Source organism: Bidens hawaiensis, unplaced genomic scaffold (assembly GCF_021521415.1).
Source record: "Bidens hawaiensis isolate Kalapana, Puna unplaced genomic scaffold, B.hawaiensis_p1.1 tig00002414_1, whole genome shotgun sequence".
Lineage (NCBI taxonomy): Eukaryota > Viridiplantae > Streptophyta > Magnoliopsida > Asterales > Asteraceae > Bidens > Bidens hawaiensis.
Window position 1 is genome coordinate 2,721,953 of NW_027491131.1, and position 22,376 is coordinate 2,744,328.

Here is a 22,376-nt window from a genome sequence, read left to right on the forward strand (position 1 = left end):
AGTGGTGACCGTAGCTTTTTGGAAAAATACCTTGGGGGTGACCGCGGTGAATACTTATAAAAATTTTCAAGAAAAATTATGAATTTACCCTACTAACCGAAAAACGGCAGTAACCGGGGCCATCCTGAATCCCCAAAGAGCTTCACCCTTGGCCAAAATAATGTAGAACGTATAAAAATAAGAATAATGAATGATTTAATATTTTAATGTGGGGCTAGCTCACCTGACAGAGACATGTGTCTCTTAGAAGAAAGGTCTCAAGTTTAAACCTGAGAAAAGATAGTGTAATATTGATGTAGGACAAGAATAGGAATTTAACTGTTAAAAAAACAAAAAATAGTAATCATAAAATGAAATAACGTTTCGGTGCCTAAAACTTAGCATGATTACATAAATTAAAATAAAAAAAAAAACTACATATAAATTAATCAAATATGCCTAAATAGTAAAAGGGTATGATCAGTAGAAAAATACTTATTAAAGAGAAAAATAGAGAACTAATAAATAAATATTTTTATTTTATATATTTAAATATTTTCAAAATTGTTTTCAATACATCCATCTTATATGTTGTGCGCGTATGTAATATATCGACTTTTTTTATTACATATGTGCAATAGTAATAATAATAACCACTTCTTTCGTCGGAAAACTTAAAAACAGTGAAGAAGATAAATCATCCACTGCACTCCACCACCAACCACCGGCGACATCTATCATTTCCGATGGACTCCACCACCGACCACCGTCATCAACCACCACACCACCACTTCATAACCACCGTCTCTCACTTCATCAACTCAACCGCCACAAACATATCCTCCATTCTCAACCCTAATTTCCCAAACACATCCAATTCACCTTCTAAATTACGCAATTACCCTTCGTTTAATAACAATAATATTAATATTAATACGGACTCGTTTTCTTCATCCACGTGTCATCCGGTTATATCTTCACCGGTTAATAATAATAATATTAATAATAATATTAATATGTCGTCGGAGTCAACCAGCTCAGGGTTTCCGTCGACTGTTAGGGTTTCGAATTTGAGTTCTACCGGTAACGGAGGCGGTCCGGCGTTTGTAGGTCAGGTGTTTAGTATGTGTGACTTGTCTGGTACTGGTCTCATGGTGGTTTCGACTCAGTTTAATATTCCGTTTATATCGAAAAGGTATGGTTAGTTGAATTAGGTGGTGTTTTACTTATGGTGTGTTAGGGTTTAAGATTTTATGTGTAGACTGATGAAATTACGAGTGTGCACGGTTCGGTTCGGTTATTAGCTTCAACTGAAACCGAAGTCATTGGTTAATCTATTTTATTAACCAATCGGTTTTCGGTTAATTAATAATCGGTTCGGTTTATTCGGTTAGGTTAGTTACGGTTAATCGGCAAAACTAAACTTCGGCTAAATTTTTTTTAGAAATTCATGAAATGAAGGTATAAATACATGAAATGGATGCATAAATACATAAAAATGGAGGCATAAATACATGAAATGGAAATATAAAACAAGTAATACATGAAATGGAGGTATAAAAGCTAAATATATATGAAAGTATTAATATGTAAGGTCGGTTAATTTCGCTTAACCAAGGGGACGAAAAACCCGATAATTGATTATTGGTAAATCAGTTTCTGGTTACTTTGGGTTCGGTTCGGTTAGTTACGCTTGACTAAGGCTACAAAAAAAAGGATAACAGATTTTTGGTTCATTACAGTTTTGGTTAACAGTACGGTTACTGCTCAAATATAGATGAAATTACACTATGTGCTTTCTGATAAATCTAAGATATACAATATGTAAGGGTTATGACCAAAGGAGTTGATTGAAACAGTGTGATACTGCTTAATTATGTACATTCGTATGGTAGAGCAAGTAGCTAAAACCTTGTTAGCACGTAGTATAAATATTGAAGATTAATTAGGGTTTGAAGAAGAGTTGATAGAAACAATGTGATATTTGTTTAATCATGTACATTTCTTTCCCAATAGCAATTAGCAAAACTATATTAGCACATAATGTTGAACATTGAGGATCAGTTAGGGTTTTGCAAACCAGTGAAACATTGTAGATTATTTGAGGTTTTTTCTTAAAGTCTTGTGTTTTCTTTAAATTTTGTTTCTAGAGTCTTTCTCTATATATATCTCGGTGTTTCTTTTCACTCACAGAACACCACTATGGCTTAAAAAGATGTTTCAATCGGTTGTAAAGAGCGAGAGGAATGGCCCTGTGTTTCAGTTTTTCATTGATCTAGGCGATGCAGGTACAACTGTACAGTTCATTATACAGTTCTCTGTCTAAGTTTTGACCTCAAGATATTGAATTATTGTATATATAGATCTATAAGTTATAAATGTTTGTTGCATGCGTAAAAAGCTTGTTATTTTGTTTCAGTTTCTTATGTGAAGCGATTAAGTAGGCCCTGCTTGCGGTGCGCGCATATAATGTATATATGTGTGAACCCTCGGGTGGGCAAAAGTAAAATTGCACTAATTTTGACGTTATTTTACTAATCTCGTGAAAATAACGTTAAAAGTGGCGGAAGGTTAATCAGGCATCATGTGGTGGCGTTGATAGCCGAAAGACAAGGGCACATGCATCGATCAGCCGGTGTCTCGATGATTGAGTGTTATGTGCCTTATGTCCAAGGCTTGATGCAAAACTACTATCGAGCCGGGGGTCTCACCGGAAGCAGCCTCTCTATCCCTATGGGATAGAGGTAAGGCTGTCTACATCTTACCCTCCTCAGACCCTACCATAGCATTGCTATTGGTGGGATATACTGAGTACGATGATGATGATGATGATGATGTGCAATAGTAATGTATTGCATATATGAAAAAAATTCATGTAGTGTATTTGTGCAATAGTGTTATATTATATAGGTATGTTGGTTTTTAAATCCAAACTATTGACTTTTGGTCACTACTGGTCTGAACTAACGAATTAGCTATTGATGGTCCCAACTTTTAAAGTATTTGTTCTTAACGGTCCGCGACTAACAAAATCCTACAATCGGGTACGGATTGGAAATGGTTGCCAATCGGTTCTAGAACCGGGCATTTTATGCACCTCTACTATTAAATAATAAAAATAAATTTCTTCAATTTGGTAAATAAAATGATTATACCATAACTCCATGGTCAGTCATACTTTAAAATTTTTTATTTGGTAAATAAAATGATTATACCACAACTCCATAGAGTCAGATTTTTTATAAAACATCTTCAAAAAATAAATAAAAATTAAAAAAAAAAGTAAATTTGGCATTTGTAATAAACAGGTTTGATCTTTGGAAACAACCAACTCGTCGAACCACGAGCTGGCTACTTGCAAACAACGCGGGTTCAAACTCAGCATAGAAACCGGTCCCTGCCTAATCTAACTCAAAAACAGTTTAACCGTTTTCAACAGCTTGAGCCAACGATAAGTCGATAATATACCAAACAACATTATACAACTGAAACCCAACATCCACCATTATCTAAGCTATAACATCAAAACATAATTTTTAAACTCTTTTCCTAGTTATAAAAAAAGTTAAAATATTTCAACAATTGATTGATGATATTTATAAGAAATAATCTGGCGTGTTGCGGGTTGTGTCGGGCTCGATCTGCTTCGGGGCCGGATCAAATTGAAGAAAGTTTTGGTCCATGTTTTCGCCAATTTCAAGGATTGCAGCCATGTTTCCGCAACGATAACAGTAGTTTGGAGCACTAAACACAGTCACCACATTCTTATCCTGATGATTTCATATATATAACAATATCACAAACTTATTTCATCTATTTCGACCCGTTTACTTATTCATGGGCTGGGTTTAAGTTTTGCTTAAAACGGGTCAGATTCGAAAAAGCATGTTAACGGACTAAAAAGCAGTCCAAAGTCGGACTGGTATATATAACCAATTAAGAAAACAGGTCGTGTTCGAGTTGATTTGATTAACCCGTTTAGTTACAGGTCAACACGCTAACATGCTTAGTTAAACAGGTGAACCAGTAACTCATTTTTGACCCGTTTAACCTACTTTTTTACAACCCACCAACCCAATTAACACATTTACGACTTGATTAATACCCCACAAACCCGTTTGACACGTTAGATAAATAGGTTAACGGGTCATGTTGGGGTTACATGATTTTAAGCATGTGCGGGTTAGGGACGATGTTTTTGACACAAATAAATGTATAGGTCGCGTTCTGGTTGAAAATTTCAACCCGCCAACCCGATATGATTGACACCCCTACTTAAAAAGCATGTAACCCGAGCACAACCCGTTTGAGGGCTTTACATGGGTTGTAGTCAAGTTGTAAAGGGTTGGTGGGTTGCAATAATGGGTTAAAAGCGGTTGTCAAGTTGGTGGGTCTACCGTCAACTTGACCAAGACCTGTTAATTTAACGGCTTAGAGATGACAACCCAAAACCTTTTTCATTTGTCTTATGTTGGAAACGGTACTCGCAAAATGCAAATGATAAATTTGCATAGCAATTATAGAAGTATAATGAACTTAAAGATAATAGAGAAATTTAAAATGATATTTTTTATATTATTATACAGGGTGACAAACCTGGCACCAATTGAAACCTTCCATGACAAGCTGGTGGGCCCTTGAGATGAGAGTGAGCCCATTGGTATGGTTAAAATGGCTCGCGATATCTTGTCCAAACGTATAGCCAGCCCCACGAGGTGAAATTCCCCACCCGCACCTGTCATCTGGGTCAGACCATAACAGGTCACACATTGGTCCTTCATGTGGGACCTACAAAATCAGCATCGTCCAACAAAAGATGTTTAAAACTTAAGGAACAGTCAGAAAATAAATAATTAGAATAACTAGGGATGGCAATTCATGTAAGGATTCGGTTGGTGGGTTGGTATTACCCACCCTGAACACAACCCTTTAGTTAAACACGTGGAAAAACTAGATTCTAGCCTAGATGCACTCAAGGTCAACCCATGTAACCTGAACACAGGCCACGTAGCCTGTTTATCTACACTGGCCAAATGATTTGGCGGGTTGGTCGAGTAAACTGGTTGTAAACAAATTAGGTTGTGAATGGTCGTAAACTGCTTAGCTGGTCGAATTTATACTTTTCAAATTTTAATTTCCATGTTTAAACGTGTTGACCCGTTTAACCACAACCAAACCAAGCACCACATGTTTCTTAAATGAGTTACGTGCGTTGATCCATTTATTTTCACGCCAGGGTTGTGCCATGTCGGGAGTTGCCACCCCAACCTTTTGCAAAAATAACTGTACATAGTTAACACTTTGAAAGTATTTTTCAACATTTGGAGAACAGTAATGTCTGTTTTTGTTTAAAGGCAATCATCAACCAATTAAGATTTTACACATATTTGATTGCATAAATATATACATACACATATGGACGTGCTCAATACGCAACCGATTTTAAGCAGCGAACCACGTAAACATCTCTAGGAAGTGCTTGTAAGACATAATGGGAGAGACAGTGGATTATGTGGTTATATAACCATCTTATGTATATCACACTTGAAGCAATACCGGTGTTTATAAGGTACACGCAAATATGCAATTCTCTACTTAAAAGATGGTTTTATATTGAACAACCATGTATATTTGTGTGTATTCATTCATGTACCTCCTGAATGCGGTCCAAGGATCGAATATTGTCGAGTGTGTCCAAAGATGGTGAGAGTCCTCCATGCAAGCAAAAGATCTATAATATATCAACAAAATTAATTAAATAGTGTTAACATAATATGTACGTCATTCGTATGCATTTTTACCTGACTCTCAATAAGTGCTGTAAGAGGCAGGTAATCAAAAAGGTCAGTGAAATACTTCCAAACATTTGCGTTTCCGTACTTTCTCAAACATTCGTCATAGAAACCATACCTGAGTTGAAGATAAAGGATTATTATAATAAATAAAGATAAGAAAGGGTAACAAAAGTGAGAATCCTGCCCATAAAAAGCAATTATATAAAAGTTCATTAAGCTGATAAAAAATTAAACTGTTATTTAATACCACTGTGACATGTCGTTACTATTATAGAGAAAGTTCCATGTTTAGACTAAAAAGAATCTTTGCATTTAGTGCATCAAGTTATACACTAAAATCATGTGGTCCTGTAACATAACTATTCATATAACCTTATTCTTTCCACTTTTCAAACAGACAAGAATACTAAATATGTCCAGGTCAAATATCCATGGTATCAGTACAAGTATAAGAACTTATTCAAATACAACCAAAATCTCCTTTTATTCTTGCCATAATAGTTTCATGTTATAACTAAAATGAGTTATTCAAATAGAGTATTGCTATAAGTAAAAAGTATCAAGACTTAACTTTTTAATGAATGAAACGAACTAGTAACAAAACAAAGCGGTCGACCGACTTCCGAGAGGTTGGCAACTGACTTTCAAGTATCTGTACTTTTATCTTTTTATAGCTCTCACCTTCTTAAAACACTACTATATTTGTCGGTATATTTACGCCACATTACGTGCAAACATAAAAGAATACAAGACGACAAAAAACACTTTTAACAACAAATACTAAAATTGGGTCTTCAAAGGGTAGCCCCTAGTAAATATGACTTTAGTGCGAACCCTAACTTCTCGTGGGTAGCAAGTGCATTAGACCGACAGACAAGAAAAATCAATATGATAATTGGACCTCATATCTTGTTTCATTTTACATTTTGCAATTCTACATCCACTGTCAAAATATGTTTAGTAGGAACGATATTTGAATTTGATCAATGAGTTAGCCGTTACGCCAAGAAAGAAGCTTGCTCAATTGTCATTTTTTAAGTTTATTTATGTTGTAATAAGGGTTCGAACGAGAACCATGAAAAATTTAAGAACCATTTTGTTCACTTGTGAATTCACTGTTTGTTGAATCATTAGTACTTATTGTGTATTCTCTTGTAGAACCATCAAAATATCGCAGCGCCTTCGGTAGTCAACAGTGAATAAAATGGTCCTAATGATTATCAAATGTTTAGTGATTCTCACTGAACTCATCACTACACACACGTGCGAGCGCACAATAATAAAGTAAAGGTCTTACACTTGAGTAATCTGCCGGCTCTCATGATTTCCTCTAAGAATAGTAAGTCTGTCTCTGTAACGAACTTTAAGAGCCACTAAGAGTGACACGGTCTCCACCGAATAATACCCACGATCTGCAGTAGCAATACGATCAGAATGATATCAAACAAACGATTTCAGTTGTTCACATGTGACAGAACAAAAAAACCAATTTGACACGCGGCACACTGGCACAAAATATAAGACAGTTAATCATAAATGCAAATGAAATACGTAATCATGCTTATACAATCACCATTGTACGTCTACAATGACGATATCAACTTCCAAAATCACCATTGTACGTCATCATTGACGGTATCAACTTCCAAAATAAAAGAAACGGTTGGCAAAACTAAGAAAATCTGATTATTGATTCACAAGCAATCAATCCCAATTAGGGCTGTAAACAAACCAAATGTTCATTGAACTGTTTGGTTGGAAGTTTGTTTATGTTCACTTGTTTAATAATAGAACGAGCATGAACAAGAAATTTTGTTCAGTTAACTGAATGAACGAACATGAACAAAGGCCATGTTCGTTCAATTGTGTTCATGAACTTTCGCTAATGTATTCGTCTACGTCCGTTTATGTTTGTTAATGTTTATTTGTTTACGTTTGTTCATTAGAAGTTTTTAAAATATGCTAAAAGATTTTTCTAATCTTGTCATATAGTTTTAAGCAAAATTATTAACTTTAAAACAAACATATATGAGTATTATGTGATTCATTTATATGTAAATCTACTTCCATAACCTAATTTTCTACTTCTAAACCAAATGTAATCAATTACATTCTAGATTTCAAGTTCCATTTCAGTCTATACCTTCAAGAAATTTCCATACTAACATCTTATCAACCGCAATCACAAAATCCCCATATTTAATAACAAAACAATAATCAACAACTCACCAACATAATCCCCCATGAAGAGATAATTCGTATCAGGAGTGCTCCCACCGATCTTAAACAACTCAATCAGATCATAAAACTGCCCATGAATATCACCGCAAACCGTCACCGGACACTTCACCGGCTGTACATTATACTCCTCCACTAATATAGCCCTAGCTTGTTCACAAAGCGTCTTCACCCCCGCTTCCGTCAACGCCTTGCACTCCATCAACTGCTCTATCTGCCTATCCACATCCGCATGCGTCGGCATTCTCCTTCAACTCTTCCAATCACCAATCAAATCTCAAAATTCTCACAATTCTAATCGATAAACACCTTTTCAACGAACTTATCAACGAATTTATTATCGAATTCAATCCGAACGAATCGAAACGCAATACCTAGAGTTTCATTTCGATAACGTTCAAATATATCACACGGAACGAGAATTACGGAACAAATCAACTGCGGATCGACTACCGGATTTCTAACGTTTACAGAACTCTAATTATCAACCAAATTATAAACAAATTTCAAGCCGAACGAATGAGACGCAATACCTAAGGTTTCATTTCAATATCATGTTCAAAAACATCACAAAATTCTAACGGATGAAGATGAAAACAACGGAACGGGAATCACAGAACAAATCAAAGGCGGACCGGACCGAACCGATGATCTGATTATTATCGAATTCAAGCCGAACGAACGAACGAATCGAAACCTGATACCTACAGCGGATTGAAGATCGGATTTCAAAACATTACAAAACTCTAACCGATAAACACTTCATATACGAGCTTATTACCGAATTGAATCCGTACGAATCAAAAACCTGATTACCTAGGGTTTCATTTCGATATCATGTACGAATATATCACACGGATTGAATTGAAGATCGGATTTCAAAATATTATAAAATTCTAACCGATAAACATTTCAAATCCGAGCTTATTAACGAATTGAATCCGTACAAATCGAGAGACGTGATTACCTAGGGTTTGATGATAACAAATTCGTCTCAACTAAACGCCGATTTGCACATAAAAATATATAGCGAACAACGAATCAGCCGTTTGACATAATACCTAGGGTTTGATAATTGATAATAACGCCGAATTTGCAGAGAATAATAATAATAATGTAAAATTAGCTATATAGATGTATGTATGTGTATGTATATGCTATGGAGATGAATACAGAAGAAATTGAAACTGAAAAGCTTGAATAACAAGTCACCGATGAATGAATTTGGAGTCAAAATTTTGATATTCATGACGATGATGATGGCATCCACGTGTCGATAGTTTCGATGAAATGATGATGATGATGATGATGATGATGATGCTAACGTGCGCCAGCCGGTGTAGGGTAGCAATGTTGATTTTTCTGTTTTTTTTTTCTGAAAATGTCAACTTAGACGCGTCAAATTAAAGCGAGCCACATGTCCATTTTTTGCTAACGTTGTCAAAAGACGGTGTAGAATGTAATGTCGTCGGATGTAAATGCATAGGCGGGTATGGTTGTGTTTGGGCACGTGACGATACGTGATTAGCTTTGAACACTGGTGTTTGAGTATATCTAAGATTGTTGGTTTGCTTTTGTTTTAGTGGACGTTTTGGGAAGGAAAGAGTTAAACAGATAGATTGATAAATCTGAGAGCACGTATGTGCATTTTAAGTTTCCTCCTTTCTTTTTTCTCAAATATGAGCGGAGGAGATGGTGGATGATGGTAAAGTCCGATTAAAACTCGTCATGTGTCCATTTTTTACTAAAATTGTTGAAAGACCGTGTAACTGTAAGTCTGTAATAATGTTGGAACGGCATAAACATGAGCGTGTTGTAAATACACTGGCAGGTTTGTTCATATTTGGAGACTTGATGGCATGTGATTAGCTCTGAACACTGTGTACACTTATTTAATATTGTCGACAGTGTTAGTATTTTAGTGGATGTTTTAAGAAGAATAAAGTCATATTGACATATTCAAGAATCCGATAAATGTTGGAGCGATACAAACATGAGGGCGTTGTAAATGCATTGGCAGGTCCATTCGTATATGGAGACATGATGACATTTGATTAGCTATGAACATCGTGTCCGCTTATTTAATAATGTCAGTTGCGTTCGTGTTTAAGTGGATGTTTTGAGAAGAATGAGTCAGGAATTCAAAAACTTGTATGGATATTGCAGAGAGTTTTCCTTTTTTTTCTTTCTATTTGTAATAATGATTAAGAGTTTTTAGTATAAAATCTTAATTTATTCTTTATACTATATTTAAGCCTACTTGAATATAGTATAAAAATTAGCTATAGATGTGTGTGTATGTCTATGCAAGCGAGATAATTATAAAAGAAATTGAAACCGAAAGAAATTTTGAATCACAAGATGCTGATGAATGAATTTGGGTCAAAATTGATCTGATGATGATTGTCTCCACGTGTCAATAGTTTCGATGAAATGAATGCTAATGTGCGCTATCGGCATAGGATAGTATTTTTTTTCTTTCTTGACAAAGGTTTACTCAAATACGGCTGGAAAGACGGTGGTTAAATACGATTATAACTCATCACGTGTTAATTTTTTAATAACATTGTCAGAAGACATTGTAAACTGTAATACTGTCGGTTGTAAATGCATAGACCCGGATCCACTCATATTTGGATATGTGGCGACCCGTGATTAGCTCGGAACACTCGTGTTCGTGTATCTAATATAGTTGGCCCACTCTTGTTTTAGTGGACGTGTTGGAAAAAAAGTCAAATAAATAGATTGAGAAGCTCGAGAACTCACTTGTACATTTTAAGTTTCCTTTTTTTTTCTCTCTTTCCGTTTGTTGTTTTTAGTGTAAAATATTCTTTTTAAACATCTAAGTATCTACTTTCACTTGTGTCGGTGCCTCGGTGGCTATTTTGTCCATAGGTACCAGCTGAGGTGGATAAGACTATGTGACTCTACAATTACAAGGTTGAAGCCCACTTTCAGCAAAAAAAATCTTATTGCCGTTAACAGGGACATCATTGGGCTCTCAAACATAAACAGGTCGGTAGGTTTTACGGGTTGTCGGTTTCTTTTAGAAACAGATTGGCGACATCCTCAAGCGTTAAACTAATATCGGATGGTTAAAATCTTGTCTAAGGTATGTGCATACCTGGGTTATGAAGCCTGAATTGTCATCTGGTTAAGAAAAAAAAATCCATTTCCAATTGTATTTCTGCCACTAATCAACACACAAAATGGACCAAGACATCCCTTCCTTGTCTCACGGTTACATGTGCCACCACAACTTTATTTTGTATTTCATATTAAACTTTGTACGATTAGATTTAAGTTAATATTTAGTTACAATTAGCATCAAACGACAAAGCCTATTACCTACCACTATAGTTGCATAAATCGGGTTTTTCAAATAACCAGCTCGGAGTATGGAATCGAGTTCGGGTATGACCGGATATCGAAAAATCAGGTATTGGCAATACCGAGTCGGGTTTAGGTCTGGGCATTGCCTCAAAAAATCATACCCTATTATCGGGTTTGGGTCGGGTATAGAACCAAGTGTTCTAAAACTGGGTATTTGAATACCCTATTTTTGGGGTTTTTCGAGGGGGGGGGGGTTTCCCTGTATTTTTCAGGTATAGGTTGGATTTTTTAAGGGGTTTCACTTTTTAGGGGTATTTTTCGGGTAATTTCGGGCATAGATCGGGTGTTTGAAAATCCCATTTTCGGGTATTGGAAAAACCTGTTCCGGTTTTCGGGTATTACCATTTGACATTCGTGATACAAACGGGTATGCCTTAGTTTTTAATTATCGAATAAGCGATTAACCGCTTATTGCGTACGAACGAATTACAGGTGCAGTTCCAACGAGAAACCTATGTCTAGGGGTTGCAACTAGTATTTTCATTGTTTTATGCCTCTCACCACTCATGATGACGAATTACATGTGCAAAGACGTTTGTCTAAATTACAAACTAGGGTTACAATTCTTGTTCTACAAGAAAAACATATACAAGCTAGAAATAAATTAGAACCGGACCACCTAGCCCTTTAATTCGTTGCCACTTTTTTGTCTTCTAAACGAACTAGGTCCAATTCCAATCGAGCCTCCACGCATAACTCAAAAACCCAATATCCTATCTTTAGAAAATGTTATAGTTCAAACAAGAAATAAGTAAGATAAAGTAGGAAATTAAATTTTATGTAGTTTGATAAATTGATAAAAGATTATGAAAATCTTCAACTCTTTTGCTCCTTGCTTAGCGTTAGCCCTTTGCTGCCAATCTCGACAGCTGCAGCCCGCATGGCCTACTACCGTGTCGCAATGCTTCACTTGGTTCTCTCGTTGGGTCCAACCCGATTACACACAACTCACGAGCCTATCATGGGTGCTAGTGCATACTCCTACACAATGTTGTAAAAATCATCAGTCGGACGGTGGGGTGAGGACTATCGATTAATCAAGATTAATAGGATCGGACTTTAATGTTTAATTTTTGGTTTTATATATAATCAAGATTAATTGGCTGGAATCTCGCTGAAAATTGCTGATTTTTGCTGGAATCTTGTTGGAAACCGCTTATTTTGGCTAGAACATCATCAAAAAAAGCCGATTAATCCTGATTTTGACCGAATTTGACCATTGACTATTTAATTTGTCGATTAGCCTAAAATCAGTGAAGTAAGGACCAGCAATTAATCAAGGATTAATCGGCACCTAATCGAGATTTTTGCAACAGTGCTCCTACATCATCCTCCGCTCTTAAAAAGTTAGTCTCATAAGAGACGCCCCAACCGATGAAAAATTGAAAATAAAAACCGAGGCCCACAAAATTAAACGTCAGTCCAAGCAGTGACTCTAGCCACTATCTTGTATGCATATAGCCCAAACACAAAAGAAAGAGGATTGAGGCTCGGCCCTGTATTTTATTTTATTTTATTGTTTTATTTACTTTTCTTGGTTTAGTTTGTCAACGTGACAACTCAATATTACTCCATAGCCCATTATTAGAAATTTTGAATCAGGTACTACACTTTTTTCCTGTGCCATATTATATTTCTACATTTATAACAAAACTAAAAACATAGGGCTAGTTGTTTAACACAAAATAATATGGGTTGATTATATTATAATATGCTTTTATTCATTCAATAACCCGCCTTCTTCTTTCTAAGACTAATCATAGTGGTAACTAAGCATATAAGGGAGAGGGGGACGTGACATTCCAGTCAGCAACGAAGAGTTTTGCCCTTTCAATCATTGCATAATTATTATTTTTTTAACTTTTTAATATAGATAAAATATAAAATAAAAATTAAAAACTTTTGATTGGTCAACCACTCCCCCACCTCCGTTGTGTGCATAACAAACCGACCCAAAACTAAGGTGAAAACTAGGGGGTGGGTAATTAGTTGTGGAGCTCGTTTTCCTCCCGCAACTATGTCAATACGTGTGGTCTAATAAACCCTAAAGTTGATTCAATCGTTTAACCCAAAGTTCTTGATATCTTTTATAATAAAGTACGCAATAAATCCAGGTTTAGATTGCCTTTGTCAAATCAAATGAGGCTCTATATCTTAGAGGAATTTAAAATAGACGTTTATGGTGTATGAATAAATTTTATTAACTTGACATGTAAATTCAATTAGATTTTCACATTCCACCTAAGCAGAAACAAAAAAATAAAAAAGCAACTCTCGTATTTTAAAATGGCAATTTGTTACCCGTTTGTCTTCTATTTCGTTGTAAATGATTGTCATATTAGTTAATCTTACTAAAATAAAAGGAAGAAAAGCCTTCTATAATTTCAAAGAACATTTAAACGATGGTAAAACTACTTGAATAGCAACCTATTTTGATGGAAGTGTAGTTGTGGCTGCAACGACAATGGTAGTGGTGGAGGCATCATCAATATAATTGTCACGCATATTCCTCTCATGAAACCTCTTAATATAATCCGAAACCATAAGATTTGTGACTGAATCTGCTAGCTCACTCTTTTGCATGTCATGTGCTCTCTCCATGTCTTGCTGGTCGATTCCTTGGATCTTTATAAAAGACGAGCTTCCTCTTCCATCTGAACCACCCACACGTATGTTGTTTCCTCTTTCCGGTTTCTGTTTTTTTGGTTTTTTCTCCACCGCGTGATGCCTTTGTGACGGAGACTGAGAACTACTTGATGTAACATTAGCTTGTGGTATGGGAAAAGATGAGAGCTTTAGGATGTTTCTCACCATTTGCATGAACTTCTCACATGAAGATCTTTTCTTTTGGCTAGAATCAATTGCCATATTTGAAGTGAATATGACTGATATCAATCAACTCATATGTGCATTTATATACTTGTTTTGGAAAATCAAATATTCAAAAAGAAATCCTAAAGTGTGAAGTTGGGTGATATAACTTGATACCCACAAGGTCATTTATATAATTTTGTGTTTGGGAAATTTTGTATATTAAAAGAAAACAAAAAAAAAAGAAAAGAAAAGAAAAAAGTGGGAATTATTCCCATTTGTTTGAAAATTAATGCTAGAAGATTAATTGATCGGAGAATGAATAGGTAGAATCCTTTACTTAATTGGTTCTTTCTTTATGTTTAGAAATGCATGTGAATGGGAAAGGAACACACTTCTTAACTATTACTTAAATGGATAGGTTTTGGCATATCATGTTCAAATGTTCAATTATAATATTATGTTTGATACCCATGTGTTACACGACCTATTGAGTTTGGTAGTATACGCGTCTATGGTTTATACGTTTAAAAGTTACTAATGTTGAGACTTCCATTAGTTGAAACTTAATCTTAAACTTACATAAAAAACGATTTAAAAAAGTTACTAATGCATTATATATGTTTTTCAATATTATATAATGCATTAGTATAATTAGTTTTGATATGGTAAACGAGTTTAGGTAATCAAATGGGTATCTCAAACCCATAAATTCTCTAAAAAGTAATTGCATACTCGGTCGCAAACCTAAATACATGCCCTTACGTATCCATATTGTTTTGGTTTTTGGTTTTCGCATTTGGTTTCGGTTTTTTTCGGTTACCCTTTTGGTTCATATAAGAAGGGGAAGGTAGTTTGGGTAATTTGCAAAATTTCTTATATATTTCTTTTAAGTAAATGTTACAAAATAGCATGTGACTTATACTTATTGCGTGTTTATCATGTTTCTTATAATGGTTTTACTTTTCTTTTTTGTAAACACCAAATTTCTTTTTATTTTTTGTTGTCTACGAGAGCAAGTGAGACGTAAACTCAAGATCTTTCAAATTCTTTCAACCCAAATTATTTAAAGGCTTTGCCTTTACCATTTCTTTTACTAGTCAGTAAAAGGTGGTTTTTATAAACTGATGACGAAAGGTGGTTTACATTGTTGGCATGACTCTCATGTGATATGCTAATTTGTTGCATCACATATTCACATGGTATTTTTTACTTTCTTTTTATTAGCTCAATTTTAATGTAATGTCATAGTAAAGTTATTTATTATTAATATGGTCTATCTTTCAATTCATTTAATAGTTTTAATCAACTAACCAGTTGTAATAAGTTCGGGGACTTTATATAAATTAATCATATTTGCTATTTGTATTAATTCGTTTTTATTTATTTATTTATTATTATTATTATTATTTATCTTAATTAATCAATACTTTAAAAGAATGTAGTAGTATAATATGACACAGGAAAAAAGTGTAGTACCTGATTCGATCCATAATGGACTATGGAGTGCTATTGAGTTGTCACATTGACAAACTAAACCAAAAAAAGTGAAAAAAATAAAATAATTGTTAAATATATGAGTGTTCATACCAACATAAATTATAAACACCTTCACTCACATTTTTATTAGAAACGATTAAAAGATAATTGTCGTCGTCGTCATCATCGTACTCAGTATATCCCACCAATAGCAAAGCTATGGTAGGGTCTAAGGAGGGTAAGATGTAGACAGTCTTACCTCTACCCCATGGGAATAGAGAGGCTGCTTCCAGTGAGACCCCCGACTCGAAAGTAGTTTTGCATCAAACCTTGGACATAAGGCACATTACACTCAACCAGCAGGACACCGATTGGTGCATGTACCCTTGTCTTTCGGCTATCAACGCCACCACATGATGCCTGATTAACCTTCCGCCACTTTTAACGCTATTTTCACGAAATTAGTAAAATAACGTCAAAATTAGTGTAATTTCACTTTTGCCCACCCAAGGGCCCACATATATATACATTATATGCGCGCACCGCAAGTAGGGCATGATTAAAAGATAATTGTTTTTAGGTTAAATCATTACATTCATTTTAGAGCTTAGTTAGTTAGCCCCCTTCACATACATAACAGTGATATGACGATACTTTTCATTAGCTAACACTCGTCCACAGCACCCAGACTAATGACACAAGCTTATTCCAAAGCTCTTACTAATAATCTTTACCTTTGGATCTTTTAGAGTAAGGAAGCAAAGCAAAAGCTAAATGATGTTCTGATTTACAAACCTATCTTTTATTCCATTTATATTGTAGTTCATAACTTAGGGGTGCCTAAGGACAAGATTCTTTTTTCTATAGTTTAAAAGTTGTTCTAGAGAAACAATCAATCATGTTTCTTTAGCAATGTATCCTATATATTAAACAAAACACTGGAATTCTCTCATTTGGGTCATCATATTCGAGTTTCAGGGCCGTCTCCGAGAATCGTAATATCTTTTAGGCCGAAAGCGAAAAATAATTTAGACCTTATATGAGTTGAGTAATTGGGTTTAAACATTAAGAATACATTTTTTTTCAATATATATATATATATATATAATTAATAATTAAAAAAGTTCACGCCTATCGGGATGTTGGGCCGGGGTCCGTCGACCACCCGGCCCTACCTCATAGTCGGCTCAATCGAGTTCAACGATTTCAATTAATTACATGTGAAGTACAAATGTCTTAATATGAGTCACTATGTATCTAACGGGTCCAAAGAGTAAAAAACGGATTAAACAGGTTGCGCAGGTTTGATTCTTGGTTTTCAAAAAGCGTTGAGGCACGTACATGAGGCATGTTACGCGTCTATGCAATATGTACCACTAGATAATCTTTTTTACAACCAAAATCGCGTCATGTAGTTTGTTTTACATTTCAACCTATTTATCATGTAAACGCTTCATAATTTCATCACCCCTTTAGTTGTTTTTACTTATAAACCTCTTATCCACACTAATATTGATCAATTTGGCGAGGCTTTTTGTGCTTGATGTGTTCTTTTTAGTGCCTCGCATCTCATGTACGCCTTTTTAAATGAAGGTTGGAGGCGACCCAAACCATACATAAATGCTTAGAGCATCTTAAATAAAATAACTTCACTATAAATATACTCATACTTTCGTAATACAGTCTCAGTAAACATATTTAATATGTAGATTATTTTCAAAATTCAAAAAAAAAGTAAAAGAAAACACTAGAGGGTGGAAGTGTTTTTACCTATATTAAAACTCTACAGCTTACATGTTTTGAGTCAACCCGTTTAAACATATTACTCAACACGGGTTCAATACATCAAGTTGTAAACAATAAAATTGTTAGTGATTTTACGGTTTCAAACATTTGGGTAGCTCGGCTACACCGTCACCATCACCTCAGGTTGGCAATTCCGGTTAGGGAAGTCGAAAGAGAAAGAAATTAGGGTTAAAAAGAGAGAAAGATATCAGAAATTAAATTTTCCTTAAATAAAGATATCAGAATTCTCAACGTATAATCGAGTAATAGTCCAATATCCTCTTCAAATTATAAAATTATTTTCATTAGCTCTATAATGCTTAGGGAGCCAATCTAAATCCCTATTAAAATGTCCATGAATCATGTGTTAGCCTATAATTCATATATCATTAATATAATACTAACATTAGGTGTTTGATCTACACGTGTAGTTTTCCTTCTAGACCATCTTTTTATTCATAAAATCATATATGCAATGTTTTTATTTTTAGTATCGGACCGGATAACTAGTCTAGCAGTATAATTTATGGTCTACTCATCGGATCGTCGGACCGGATTTTAAAAATATTATTATTTAAAATTTTATAAATACATAAAATATGCAAAAAAATGCAAAAAATCAGGCCGGCTGGGGTAGTGGCGATCAGACCGTCAGCCGCTGGCATGCAATTTTTGGTGGGGCAAAATATTTTATATATGCATATAAAAATATAAAACTTTTAAAATATGATTTAATCTTTAGCACCTTATAATTATTGAGCCCGAAACTTTTTTTTATCCATTATCTATTTAATCAAGTTTGAATTATTTGACCCAAACTAAAAACCAAAAATAAAATAAAAATCAAATGCAAAATAAAAGAAGTAGAGGACGGATTGAAATTCTTCTTTGGCTTCTTCCTTCTTTGCGAATGTTAAACAATGGCCAATCTAGGCGACCACCATTGTTGGTTTGTCGTTGACCACTAGGCTCCTCCATGGTTGACCAAGCCAGCCACCAAGGACCATGGTATGCTGCTTCTTCTTTTTTTAAATGTCATAAGAGCCTCACAAATCATCGAGTAGGCATTAGCTATTACAATGTTTGATTTTATAATATATTTTTTTTTATGTTTATTGCTGTAACATTTAGCGTCGCTTAAAAAATATCTTATATTTCCATTACTCGTTAGGGCTATGGGTCTTCTTATTTCAACTCGGCCGAGGTATTTAAATCCTCGGAGACAGTCCTGCATAAAAGTAAGAATGGCAATCATAAAATGAAATACAAGTCATATGATTATCGGTTCTGGATATGACATTGACTATACGTGATGTCAATCGTCCATATTGATTTTAACGCTTCAGGTCACCCAGAAACACTATCAAAAAAGAAACATTCTCTCTTGATTCAGGTTTCAAACCTAAGATCAAAAGATCTCAAGTTTTAACTATTACCTGTCATTGAACCGGAAGACCAAACTCCAACTAACTAATACAACTGATACCGTATGCAGTGACATTATACTGCTTAAATTATTACAATTGGGCTTGAATTGGTCGTGATACACTCATATGGTTTATGGTTGTGATTGATATTATTGTATTTAATCTTGATGTACAAAAAATAGTTAAAAAATAGCGTAACGTGAATCATATCTCATTGATCATTTTCTTGAAAATGGTAAGTCACCTACTTCAAGTTTTTAAATTATTGTTTGTGGCACCTATTTTACTATATATAGCCAACAACAGTGGGGAAGCTTGGGTTTTGTCACGATGGTGATCAAAGTCACGGATTCAAAAATTTTCAAGTCGAAGATTCGGTTCGTATCGGTGATTTGGTTCAGGTCGGATCAAATAATACGACAAATATATATATGTGTGTGTGTATATATGTATATATATTTATGGCAATGGGCAGTAGGCGGTGGACGCGGCAGATGGCAATGGCTGGTGGTCTCCGGTGGGAACAGGGGCGCAGGTGAGGTGAGGTGAGGTAACAGGTCTATTAGTTTCCAAAATTCAAACTCTAATCAATCCCCGTTTTTTTATGTTGTTTAAACAAGTTTTTATTTTTATAAATAGCCCCTCCAATTTTGAGCTTTATAAAAACAAAGGTTTTACTATTCAACTACTATTTTGTAACTTTTGTTTATAAAAATTACGAGGTTTTATAAAAAAAAATCAAACGACGGGGTATTATATATATAAAAAAATCAGTGGTGACTGTAGCTTTTTGGAAAAATACCTTGGGGGTGACCGCGATGAATACTTATAAAAATTTTCAAGAAAAATTATGAATTTACCCTACTAACCGAAAAACGGCAGTGACCGGGGCCATCCTGAATCCCCAAAAAGCTTCACCCTTGGCCAAAAAAATGTAGAACGCATAAAAATAAGAATAATGAATGATTTAATATTTTAATGTGGGGCTAGCTCACCTGACAGAGACATGTGTCTCTTAGAAGAAAGGTCTCAAGTTTAAACCTGAGAAAAGATAGTGTAATATTGATGTAGGACAAGAATAGGAATTTAACTGTTAAAAAAACAAAAAATAGTAATCATAAAATGAAATAACGTTTCGGTGCCTAAAACTTAGCATGATTACATAAATTAAAATAAAAAAAAACTACATATAAATTAATCAAATATGCCTAAATAGTAAAAGGGTATGATCAGTAGAGAAATACTTACTAAAGAGAAAAATAGAGAACTAATAAATAAATATTTTTATTTTATATATTTAAATATTTTCAAAATTGTTTTCAATACATCCATCTTATATGTTGTGCGCGTATGTAATATATCGACTTTTTTTATTACATATGTGCAATAGTAATGTATTGCATATATGAAAAAAATTCATGTAGTGTATTTGTGCAATAGTGTTATATTATATAGGTATGTTGGTTTTTAAATCCAAACTATTGACTTTTGGTCACTACTGGTCTGAACTAACGAATTAGCTATTGATGGTCCCAACTTTTAAAGTATTTGTTCTTAACGGTCCGCGACTAATAAAATCCTAACATTGTTAGTTTCAGGTCGTCGGGAAAACGTTTATGGCCGAAAAATTCAAATTTGTTTTCAGAAAACACCACCTGAACACATCAACCACCACTAATTGACTCACCGCTAACCAACTACCACCACTTGAGCACCATTAACCGATTCCGATGATGGTTCTAGGGTTTCTGGCGACCTCAATAATTGGCGCTTTTACTAGAAAAAGGTTCCTAAAGGTCCGATACGAAGTTACCAAGATGTTTGAAATGAAAATGTTGAGTTTTCGGGAAAAAAATTGAGTTTTCCGGCCAAAACTGTTTTTCCGGCGACCTAAAACTAACGACGTTAGGATTCTGTTAGTTGCAGACCGTTAGGAACAAATACTTTAAAAGTTGGGACCACTAGTGAGAAGTTCATTAGTTGGGACCAGCAGTGACCAAAAGGTAATAGTTGTGATCATTAAAAACCAACATATATATATATATGCAATAGTGTTGTGTTTACATATATGCATTAGTGTGTATTAAATATGTGCAATAGTGTTGTATTACATGCAATACAACACTAATGCATATATGTGATATACACCATTGCATATGTGCGCTACGTCGACCCTTTTTTTTACTTTTTTAGATATTTTTTTTTTATTTTTTTCTATTTTTTATCTAGTGATGACTAACAACATGTAAGAAAGCTAAAAGAAAAATTATAAAATATTTTATTTATAAAAGTTAAAAGTATTTTTTATTACTTCTTTAGCTATTTCATTAAAAGGAGTTCTCTCTTAATCTCACCTCAAATAGTAAATACTAGTTTGTTAATAATGAAAAATAAAAGAAATATAAAGTAGAAACATATGGTGTTAAAGTCTTTTTTCAACAGTGTTTGAAGATATCCCCAATACAATAGTGAGTCATTCTGAGACGGGGTGTCAACCGTCCATACTGTTTTGACGCTCCAGGCTGACTCACCCATAAACACCATCAAAGAGGAAACCCGCCACTGTAAGAATACCCACTTGAGTCAGTTTCGAACCTGAAGCCATAACTTTATAAAATCTCTAGTCTTAAATATCACCATTAGGGGTGCAAACGAGCCGAGCTGCTCGCGAGCTACTCGATATCGAAAGCTCGATCGAGCCGAACTTAATCGAGCCCGAGCCCGAGCCCGAGCTCGAGCCTAAAAATAAGCTCGTTTAATAAACGAGCCCGAGCTTCACTAATTGAGCTCGAGCTGGCTCGCAAGCCTAATCGAGCCTTTCATTCATATAATTTATATATACATATATATATATATATATGTGTGTGTGTATAATGTTATGAAAAAATAAATAAATATAACTAAATAATATATATTATTTTATATATAAACTTATAACCGAAAAAATATATAAAAATAATTATAATTATATAAAAAGTAATTGATAAATAGTAAACGAGCCGAGCCCGAGCTTCAAAATCCGCTCACGAGCCGAGCTCGAGCTTTGAAAATAGAGCTCGAAACGAGCCGAGCTCGAGCTTAGTCGAGCTCAGACTCGGCTCGACTCGACTCGTTTGCACCCCTAATCAGCATTATGTCATTGAACCGGAAGAACAAACTGCAACTAACTAATACAGCTGATACCGTATGCAGTGACATTATACTGCTTAAATTATTACAATTGGGCTTGAGTTGATAAACTTTGGAGATCGTGATACATTGATATGATTTATGGCTGTGATTAATATTATTGCATTCAATGTTGATGTACAAAAATAATTTAAAAAAAGCATAACGTGATACATTCATACGGTTTATGGTTATTAATCACTTTCTTAAAAATAGTAAGTCACCTACTTCAAGTTTTTAAATTATTGTTTGTGGCACCTCATTTTACTATATAAAGCCAACAAAGTACCCCTATTTTTTC

At 34.6% G+C, this 22,376-nt stretch overlaps 2 protein-coding genes across 2 annotated transcripts; one reads left to right on the forward strand and one right to left on the reverse strand.

Annotated features, from left to right (window-relative positions):
* The first annotated feature begins 679 nt into the window (after positions 1-679).
* Positions 680-3,366, forward strand: LOC143619161 (uncharacterized). The gene is made up of 4 exons (XM_077091163.1): positions 680-1,174; positions 2,173-2,267; positions 2,399-2,450; positions 3,288-3,366. The coding sequence occupies exons 1-4, from the start codon at positions 726-728 to the stop codon at positions 3,364-3,366; spliced, it is 675 nt and encodes a 224-aa protein (XP_076947278.1). The 5' UTR covers positions 680-725.
* Positions 3,367-3,444: 78 nt separating this feature from the next.
* Positions 3,445-8,256, reverse strand: LOC143619105 (serine/threonine-protein phosphatase PP2A-2 catalytic subunit-like). The gene is made up of 6 exons (XM_077091120.1): positions 8,004-8,256; positions 7,072-7,186; positions 5,781-5,889; positions 5,633-5,710; positions 4,576-4,767; positions 3,445-3,749 (listed from the first exon to the last, which is right to left on the reverse strand). The coding sequence occupies exons 1-6, from the start codon at positions 8,254-8,256 to the stop codon at positions 3,576-3,578; spliced, it is 921 nt and encodes a 306-aa protein (XP_076947235.1). The 3' UTR covers positions 3,445-3,575.
* Between the last annotated feature and the right edge of the window lie 14,120 nt (positions 8,257-22,376).